General features: G+C 35.2%; 1 protein-coding gene across 1 annotated transcript; it reads right to left on the bottom strand.

Moving 5' to 3' along the window:
• Positions 1-682: 682 nt before the first annotated feature.
• On the bottom strand, positions 683-8,718 carry LOC121417497 (steroidogenic acute regulatory protein, mitochondrial-like). The gene is made up of 5 exons (XM_041611219.1): positions 8,683-8,718; positions 6,479-6,581; positions 2,534-2,680; positions 1,848-2,016; positions 683-1,178 (listed from the first exon to the last, which is right to left on the bottom strand). The coding sequence occupies exons 1-5, from the start codon at positions 8,711-8,713 to the stop codon at positions 903-905; spliced, it is 726 nt and encodes a 241-aa protein (XP_041467153.1). The 5' UTR covers positions 8,714-8,718; the 3' UTR covers positions 683-902.
• Between the last annotated feature and the right edge of the window lie 1,842 nt (positions 8,719-10,560).

The raw sequence follows: 10,560 nt of genomic DNA, 5'->3' as shown, positions 1-10,560 counted from the left end.
TTTCATGAAAGGAATAGTCCAAGATTTTCGCTACTGTTATAAGCTACCGAAATCCTTGCATCTGATTGGTCAAAACGAAATTAGCCAGTTGGAATTACTATTTTGTTTCATGAAACGCTCCCCGGTATGGTATTCAAATAAGTATAAATGACAAAACAAGACCAAGAAAAATTAAACGAAATACCCTTTAAGAATAGAAAGACTTAACTCATTTTCGATATGTTACTAGTAATAGAAAGATCAGTCAATATTATTTTTACATAAACTCACAAAAAGCAAAATGGAATGCCATTAATCTTCTTCCAAAGTTTGGGATAGATATTACTATTATGTGTGAAATTATTCTCTCGAGTAATGCTAGTCTAAATGCTCGATACGAACGAATCATCACTTAGCTAACGCAAGAATGCTGACGCAAATTTTCTTAAAAACTGCTTTAACTAGCCATGCCTTGCAAAGTGTGTTCATGTATGTGTGTGTGTGTGAATGTCAAAACGAACAGCGCAAACTTGCCTTTCCAAAGTTTGGCGCTAATTTTTTTCTGACCTAACAATGATTAAACCCTCTCTTTTTGTAAAATGGCGAATAACTAAAGAAAGGAGTACTTGCTGACCAAGTGCGTTTACACACAACGAGTAGAAGAAACTTGTGTTCACACTAAAACACGTAATATTTCTCTTCCTACATTAGTGGAAACGTAACTCTACATCAAAATAACGGTGACAGAGGGCTAATATTTCTTAAAATTATAGAACGCATCATTCAAAATATTATCAATAAACATGAGACGTTCTTCCAACAAAAGAAATCAAACATCGGGCACGTGTTTGAAAAAATGTCCATTTTGATAAAACTCTCTCTTTCTCGAATCGATATTCCTTCTCGCTTTCAAGAAGGTCATCTTATTCTGTTGCAGCACCCTCTTCGGCCGGTTTCTCATCCGAGGCTGGTTTTTCTTCCGACGCCGCTTCCTCCTCCTTCTTCTCCTCGGCGTTCGTCTCTTCGGCTTTCTCTTCGGCCTTCTCCTCGGCTTTTTCCGGCTCGGCTTCTCCGTTTTCAGCGGGTTTTTCTTCTTCGTCCTTTGCTTCGCCTCCTTCCTCTGCTTTATTTTCCTCTTCTCCTTCAGCTTTTGTTTCTTTCTTGTCCTTCTTATCCTGCCCCGTCAATTTCTTCCAGTACTGTACATTTGAAGAAACCCAGAAAATGTAAAATGATACGACTGACACAAAACGTGAAACTTGATAAAAGGATGCACAAAGAAGATAACGAAAACATTTGTATTAGGATAAATTGAACATACAAAAAAAAATGCTTTATTAAAGTGGAAGACTCGTCTAAAATCTTATCATTTGTTTTTAAATATTCAATAAACCATTGATGACTTGTTTCTACGCATTTTATAAATCTATCGTCTTTTCGATATTTTCGAAACTATTTACCGTTTAGATGTTATCGTGTAGCGACAGTGGATAACCGACTATTTTTAAAGGGGTCTTTAAATATATGAGGGAATGTTATCATATACATCGTTTTTCTATACGAAGTTTATAAATCGATCGATATTCTCGAAACTATTTAACCTATTGTGGTATAGGTTTTTACGAAGTAAGAATGCCCTTCTGTAAAATTGTATTTGATTTATATTGTTTTATATTACTTTGTATTATGTTTTGAATGGAAATGAAATAAAAGAATTGAATTGAATTGAAAAATAGCGATAGCAAACAACCGGATGTTCTTTACCTTACGAGTCTTAAATTTAATAGAGGTCATAATATTACTAACCCCTTATAATTATACACATATTTTAAATCGATAGTTTATATGATATTCATGACATTATTTACCGTGTTGATGTCATCGTATAGCGATACCGGATAACCGATTGTGACCTTATTCACCATCATCTTGGGCATCCATCCCTTGAGATTGACCTGACCCACCCAGGTCACGTGGGTTGCTACGTCATCACCCTCCTTAGGCCTAATCACAATACCCATTACACCAACATCAGCTCTGGGGAAAGAATATTAAAACAAAGTAAGACACATCAGCATCTAAAATGTAGACGTTCATATTCTGTTGCCGAAGGATTGGGCGATGTGAATTTTTTTACATATTCTCACACTTAGTTGAAGCTTGATCTGAGCTTCTTTCGATAACACACATTCAGTTTTCTGGACTTCGCTCAAATGTCTCTAAAAACTTATTTTAGATGGTTCATGTTTCTAGACGGTCGTTAATACCAAGCTAAGCATGCACTTATTATACAAAAGCAAGAAACTAAATAAGAAATACTCTTACTTCGGCTAATCTTATTCTCATTTGGTTTTGGTGAAATGGATACCATATCATGACAGAACAAGATCTTGAATTCTGAAAAAGTGGTTATCCAAGTGGGATTAAACCAGTTCTTTCACCATTGCCCTTATGTAAACGCCATTCTTAGGAACATCACCGTAACCATTCCCATGTACCAACTAAAGTTAGCGGAACACCATATTGAATATATCCAATGCCTTATATGACAAACCTTATGTGGCCTTTGTTATTTGGTGGTTTGCTTGGATGATTGCAGCTCTTGTAAAGGATGGTATGACGGATTGGGTCTTCATCTGATCTTACTACAGTGCATTGGACAACATCACGATCATCACAGGCTGTGGGCATCTTGAATACTCTGCAATGGGTTAAGAACATGATGTACACTTATGCCACATATGACATTTATGACATACGCATATGTAATTCAAAAGCCTGTGAATTAATTAATATATTATGTAGTTATATGATATATTTATGCATTATGTAAAGAATGCACATGTGATAACACCATAGCAAGCGGTTGACACCTTGAATACTCTGCAATGGGTTAAGATGTGATGTACACTGTCATTATTACATATGCTTTTCACTATCTCAAGGTCTATGAACAAACTTATCTACTTTATGACTATATATTAAGGCATTTATGTTGAGATCACACATGTTGTATGTTTATTACGATATGACCACCATCAACAAGCTTCTGGCATATTGAATACTCTGTAATGATTGAAGAATATGAAATATACTTATACCACATATGACAATACATGTATTTGTTACACACGTTTTTACAATTGCCTATGCATAAATGCAGATGGAATATATATGCAAGATTCTTGTACCATATGATGGTTTTTCAAGGGCACTTGCCACCTTAAATACTATACAATTAGTGAAGACCATGAAATGCACACAGACGCTATTTTAAAATTTCATTTGTTTGTTTTTTTGATAAATGGGGAAGCTAGCTGCATATGACGTCATGAAAAAAAAATGATAACCGTTTAAAACTTTAATTAATTCTCCCACCCTTAAAAGAATCTGCTTTTTCTTTGGAATGGAAAAATAATGGTCCGATATCATTCACGTCATTGAACCTTCATATGAAAGTTCTAGCCAAGCCTTTCCTCCTTTAACATACAAGCGCGTACGTATCCCAATGTGTAAGTTCTTTAATTCAGGCTCACATGAAAAAATATTAGCAAATTGGACTCTGGCCAACGGAGCTGTTTGCAAATGAAAGTAGCGTTATATTACAGTCACACAAGCAAACCATGCAGACTCCATAACGATCAATAGTGTGTCATTCGAAATATCGCAATATATTTGATCGGTTTTGGAACCGGGTTTACCGGTTTGAATTTGACCACGTCATAATGCTACAGTTACACCAACGAAACCGACTCCCAACCGACCCATGATATCCCGATCAACGTGAAAACTTTGATCGGTCGCGAGTCGGTTCAGCAAGTGTGACCGTCCCATTCCAACGCAGATGGAATTAGTTCAAGTGCTTAACAAATAATTCGCTGCATAACCGTCAATTAAAAACAGAAATATACCACTCCTATTTTGTCCTTGAAATTGATGGTTGATATCTTGACAGAACAACACTTGAAGTAAGTGCCAAATGTTTTCACAACTTACAGGAAGTTTGACGCCCTTAACATTTCATGTAATTTAATCAAATGTGTGCGTATCATAAGCAACATGTGGTACGCATAATTTCCTAAACAAGAATGTTCTACATTACATGAATGTATATGAAGCTGTTTTGTAAGCAATGATCAAATAAGTTAAACAAAGCATAACAATTGTTGGGTAAAATATGGAATGGAATGATGTAAAGTTTACACAACACTGAAGCCCCCCCAAAAAAAAAAATAAAATAAAATAAAAATAAAAAGGTGGCGTTATTTTACCCATAAGTCTTGTATTCTCCATTTCAACTACTTCCTAAAAAACGAATAAAGTTCCCGGATAAAGTTTCACTCACTATTCATTTCCCTTGGTAGTAACGTGAAGGATCACTCAATTTGGAGTAAATTCACAGTGATCATACTTTAATTTTACACCGAAGTTTCACTTTAAAAGAAGTGAGACTCCCTCAACAAGTAGTGAAAGTCACTCTTCATCTAGTGAAAAAATCATCCTTTCCCAAGAGTAAATTATCAACTGAATTGTTTAAGAATGAAATAATAGCTAGCCTTCTATCCACCTTCATTGGAAGTGACCTCCACGATCACTCAATTTGGAGTGAATTTAGAGTGAACATACTAAAGTTTTCTTGTAGTCACTCTTCAGACGTTTCACACCAGTAAAATCCAGAACGAGTTAAAAAAGGTACGATAAACTAACATGTAAAAGTGAGGCTGAGCTAATAGACTACTCCCAAGTTTGCAATTGATCAAAATTAATTAGTTTCTTCTGTATTTATGCACGGTATAACATTTGAAATATGTCTAGGAGCCTGAATCACAAGACTACTCTCCAGCCCAACAAGGACTTCCTCGCGATGATATTTCCTTCTGTATTTTATGCGCATGTGAAATATTGTCTATTAGTCTGAACGACAAGACTACTCTCCAGCTGCCGAACTTGCTCACAATAGCTGGTTTTTAACTTGTTTGTTTTCCAAACATTCGTTGTACAAAAGAAAGGGGAAATCGCATCCACAGGCCTGTATCGTATTCCATCAATATTTCCAGTACTAACCGATTTCCCTTTCAAAAACCCGCTTGAAATCTACCCCATGGAATGTGAACCTTGAACTTCGATGAAAAAAAGAAAAGCGTCAGTCCCGCCATTTTTAATACGTATAGATTTCCAACACACATCTACTAATATGCATTGTCTTTTAAAAGCAAGGGTCAGATTCGGATGAAAATCGCCGCTATGCTGATAGCTGATGCCAGGGGGGGGGGGGTTCATGAACGGCTTTGTCATTGGTTTTCCCCAACTAATTTGCTTTCAGCCAATGAGACGCGTGCAACAATTTTCAGGAGCTTATAGCATCTGTTGGTGAAAACCACTGACAAAAAATATATTCATCATTCACTTATTATGCTTATTTTGTTGTGGGTTTGTGCGGACTTTGTATTTTTGTGTTTTTATAGAATAAAAATCATTTACCCATTACCAAATTCATATTTTTCCTAAATTGAAATATTTCACTTTTTATGTATTTAATTATAGACGATGTATTCTTATCAGAGGCCGTCATCATGAAAATCTCATAGGCCTACAGAATAAAATTTTACTCAATATTGGATAGAATGGGAACATGTTGCTGGTTTTTTTTTTTACCCCATATTGGGCTGTTTCAATGCAACATTGCGTAAAATTTCTACCCAACCAACATGCATGTTCCCATTTTACCCAATATTGGGAAAACCCTTTTTAGAGTGTATTCTTTTATGACTGACCAATTCCAATATTGTCTTGGGGTCCGTTGCAGAAAGAGTTGCGTTTAAACGCAAGTCAAAAAAATCAATCGCAAGTCCCAAATGCGCGCTGCTGATTGGTTGAAAATCAAGTTGCGCATGACTCTTTAGAGTTGCAATTGATTGCAACTCTTTCTGCAACGGGCCCCAGTTCTTTTTTTATCTTGTATCATGATCATAGGATGTTGTGTAAGTGTTATGACAGTTGCTTCTTAATTGCTCAATTTTAAGATTTTACACAATTGTATGATATACATATTTTTCATTGGAATATTAAGAATACTGATTACTAATTGCTTATATAAGCAGGAGTCTCTACAGCAATATAGCGTGATTACCCTGGCTTTAGCAGAGCAGCGGTTACGCGCGCTGCGTTTCAAGGAAAAACAAATCCTGCAACTGAGGTACCCATTAACTTCACCTGGGTTGAGTGCAGCGCATTGTGGATCAAGTTCTTGCTGAAGGTAATTACTATATTGAATTGAAACGTTCCCTAGATGATACAGGGAGAAAAACTGACAAGGTCTGGCAGCCATGTATGCTAATTTGGTTAATATTTCTTCGATATTTCGATTTTCAGGATTGCATTATGATGATGATAATAAAGGCAACGGGAAAATCGACGGCAACGAGTATAGCAGGATGTGGGTGTGTGTGTGTGTGGGGGGGGGGGCTGTGGAGAAGAGAATGGGGATGGGCTCACTTACGTGTAGACAATTTTGAAGTCATCCTTTTCTTCTAAGATCTCGAATGTCGGTGACTTTTTGTTCCACTTCCGCCTCTGCTCTGGGTCGGTGAAGAATTCAAGAACTATACACAAAAAGCGAAATGGAAAATGAACATAAAAAAGAAAAAGAAAAATAAATTCAGAGTTAAAGGACAAGTACACCCAAATAAAAAGTAGACTTGTATAAAAACAGAAAACTCCAACAAGCATGACACTGATAATTTCATCAAAATTGCATGTAAATTAAGAAAGTTATTTCAAATTTTCACTTGATTTCACAAAAAAGTTATATGCACATTCTGCTCGGCTTGAAGATGAGGAAACTGATGACATCATTAACTCACTAGGCCCATCTCTTTTGTTTTTCATTACATGATATATTAACTATTTTTGTCATCCTTGTGATGTGAAGGAAGTTTTATTCCTCATTGAAAGTGAGTTAATACCATTGTTTTAATATTTCATGGTTCAGCCAAGTTGGTCATTCTTGTCAAATATGTAAAAATTGAAATGTTGTTCAAACAATAAAAAAAAAAGAAAGAAATAGTGACTGATGGACATCATCAATTCTTACATTTGCATATCACTGAGTTGTGCATATAACTGTTTTGTGAAAAATAAGCGAAACTTTAAAAATGTCATAACTTTCTTATTTGACCTCCGATTTTGATAAAACTTTCAGAAATATTCTTGTTTGAATTTTCTCCTTTGATTCAAATCAACAGTTTTCTTTTCTGGGGTGGACTTGACATTTAACGACTCAGAAAGGGCCACCAGTCGTTCGTCAAGTCGCTGGTAACTTACAGACAGCGTAATTATGCACACATGAGGTTAATTAATCTTGTATATACATGGATATAAGAGTATTCTATGCTAATTTCAGTTTCAGTTTGGTTTATTTTCATTTTAACTCAAATCAATTTAACAGCAAAAGAAATCATTACAAAGATATAAATGAATATGCAAGTATATACAGTATGACAATATGGCATAGATAAATAAATATTTACAATAGACACGAAACAATATAATCATGATAATAATGATATTTACAATGAACTAGATAATCATAATAATAACTGCAGACTATTCATGGAAAATAATTTTGCATATTATTTCTTTTATTCATCTTTACTATTTAAACAAATGTTGAGGAAATGGAGGGATCCACTAAAAAGCAGGGATTGTTGAGTCTGGATTCCTCAAAGAATAAGTTAAAAGACAGGTTTGTAGGTATAAGTATAAATGCAAGAACGAAAAAAATTGTTTTCTGAGTAAACCGATCCACCACAACATGACTGCAATTACAGAATATTGATTGCTATCGAATAGAGAACAATATTCATTACATTTATATGTGGTTTCCTTCAATTTACTGGAACTCTTTGACAAATAAATAGGCCTAATCAATTACTTTCAGTGTTATAATCAAAACCTTGGCCAATAACCATAAAATATTATTAATATTTTATGGTCTATGATGTCTTCGCCCAATGACATCAATCACAAACTAGATCGAAGGAGTCATCGAGTTTTCTACGATTTATGAACATAACCCTAGGGCCTAGACCTTTCGGAGGTATAATTATATTGAAGCCATTGATCAACTGTCTGATTTCATGGGGATATTCAATATTCAATATTGCCAGGTTTATGTTACGACATTTGATTTTAAAATAGAAAGACATTCTCGAAAATGAAAAAACAACTCTGGAGATACAATTCATCAGCAACTCAGAGTATAATTTTAAAGTATTTTGGAATATTTTTAAAAAGAAATATTTGACCCTAATTAGTAGCTTTCGTTTGTTTTCTAAAGAAAGCAAGTATCATTTCATACAATCCACTCTATAATCTATTGTTATTCATTCAACATTGGTTAAATATATATCTACGTTTAAAACAATCATTTCGTTAAAGGTATATAGTCTAATAGTCTACTCCTAATCGTCCCCCATTCCTCCTTTTTACGTTACTACTTCATCTGTATACATTTATCTTTGTATCCCCTGTCTAATATTATACATTGGTATATTTTGTTTTTATGTTTTTGTTTGTTTGTTTACCATGTTTACTGAAATTTTACTCTGTACAAACTCAAGTAATTAAGCCTTGGTCTGCATAATTGAATTTTTATCACAATAAATACAATTTATCTATCTATCTATCTATCTTAGCACATACCTTTGTCCACCGGGATCCCTGCCAAGTCCATAGAGGCCTGAAATAATTGACAGATAGAGATAGTAAGATTGAGGAGGAGATAGACAAGAAAAAAAGAGAGAAAGGATGGGAGAGAGAGAGAGAGAAAGAGAGAAAAAAAGAGGTTGATCATTAATACGGCAATTCATAATTATTAACCACATTGCAATACATCGGTGTTGATTTAACACCGATAAAACAAATAAACATAAAAATTATCACATTTTATTTAAATGTGTAAAGTGGAGTCGATTTTACATAAAGTCCATTGTGTGAACACACTGTGAACACACACATAGGTGTTCAGCCTTAGATTATCTTAGGCATTTTAAGTGTCCATCTTTACATAGTCGCCTATGTGAACACATTGATAACACACTGAGATCACAAAGTTGGACACTAATAATACTATAATACCACATCGTGTGGCACTGAGAACACACTTTGGACACACTTACCACTCTAAGTACACAATGTGAACAAAAGAGTGATAACACCGACGACACATTGTGAACACACTATGAACACACTTTAAACATACTGTGAAAACACTATGAAAACACTTAGAACACACTATGAACACACTGTGAAAGCAAAATGAACACATTATGAACACACTATGAACACGCTATGAACACACCATGAACACACTTAGAACACATTATGAACACACTTTTAACACACTGTGAACACACTTTTAACACACTGTGAACACACTCTTAACACACTATGAACACACCATGAACACAGTGTGTGAAACTGCGTTCATTCCTGCATGACTGTATATGATACACCATACCCTTTAATAACCACTGACCTCCTGGCGGGCGCATGTCACGGATTGTCATGAAAATGATCGTTCGCGTCGGGAATGCTAATTAACAAAGCGAATCGTATTAAACGAACCACGTGATGTAAACGATCAGACGCAATAAAATCAAATTACATTGACTGTTTTTATGACTGCTTATAGTCACAAAATGTCACCCCCCTTTCTTCAGATAATAAAGAAAGGACAACAATATTCACCATATAAATAATAATAGGGCATTTTAGCAAACACAGCATTCGCAGACGCAATAAGCAACGGAAAGAATTTGTGTCAAAGGCCATTCACCAAACCAGGGCTCCGTAACACAAAGATTAGCGATCAATCGCTAAATGAACTGACCAATCAATATCAATGTTCCACGCGCATTAGATTTGAAATACTGACCAGGGACCAATCAGTGCGGTTCTTGCATATTTGCGATTAATCGCAAACCTTTGTGTTACGGAGCCCTGGTCCACCAACTTTTGACAATGACCTCTAATCTGTCCATCGTGATTTGACGGGCATTTCCAATAGATTATGAACGTTGCATTTAACGTCTGTGAAGTAAATGCTAGAATATGCTATACTTGTTTTCACCAATGGCATCAATTGTTGAAAGCTTTTATTTTATACTCAGAATACATTCCAGTCAAAAAGCTACATAATGTGGTATGCACTTTATAAGAAGAGATTATCATTCTTAATTATTATTACATAAACATGATAACACCTACACGCTTCCAAACCGATTTCATTCTCGGGAAGAGAGTGTAGTCTGTTGGCGCGTTGTCACCACGTGGGTACTCATAGAAGATGCACACGCCCAATTGTCGTCTGATTAAACGTATTGATATGTGTGTGTTTGGTGTGAGAGATTATGTGTGTATGCAAATGAAATGCGCCGTAAGGATCGAGACAATGGGACGAATAAAGGAGCTCGAAACACACACACGGCTTGAATAAGGTGTCTGCGATTTTCGATTATTGCTTGAATTTTCTTCAATTCAACATTGTAGTTTTTCCGAGACGTCAATCTTTTATTCATC

This window comes from Lytechinus variegatus, chromosome 6 (assembly GCF_018143015.1).
Source record: "Lytechinus variegatus isolate NC3 chromosome 6, Lvar_3.0, whole genome shotgun sequence".
In the NCBI taxonomy this organism is placed as follows: Eukaryota; Metazoa; Echinodermata; class Echinoidea; order Temnopleuroida; family Toxopneustidae; genus Lytechinus; species Lytechinus variegatus.
This window is presented reverse-complemented; position numbering and strand designations above follow the sequence as displayed.

What these genes read in the sequence shown, in the direction of transcription:
- LOC121417497 (XM_041611219.1), bottom strand. Translation starts at nt 8,713, where the DNA reads ATGGACTTGGCAGGGATCCCGGTGGACAAAG. An exon ending in GACTTCAAAATTGTCTACAC is followed by an intron (nt 2,681 to 6,478) that starts GTAAGTGAGCCC and finishes AACCCATTGCAG; the next exon opens with AGTATTCAAGATGCCCACAG. An exon ending in TATACGATGACATCAACACG is followed by an intron (nt 1,179 to 1,847) that starts GTAAATAATGTC and finishes TCAAATGTACAG; the next exon opens with TACTGGAAGAAATTGACGGG.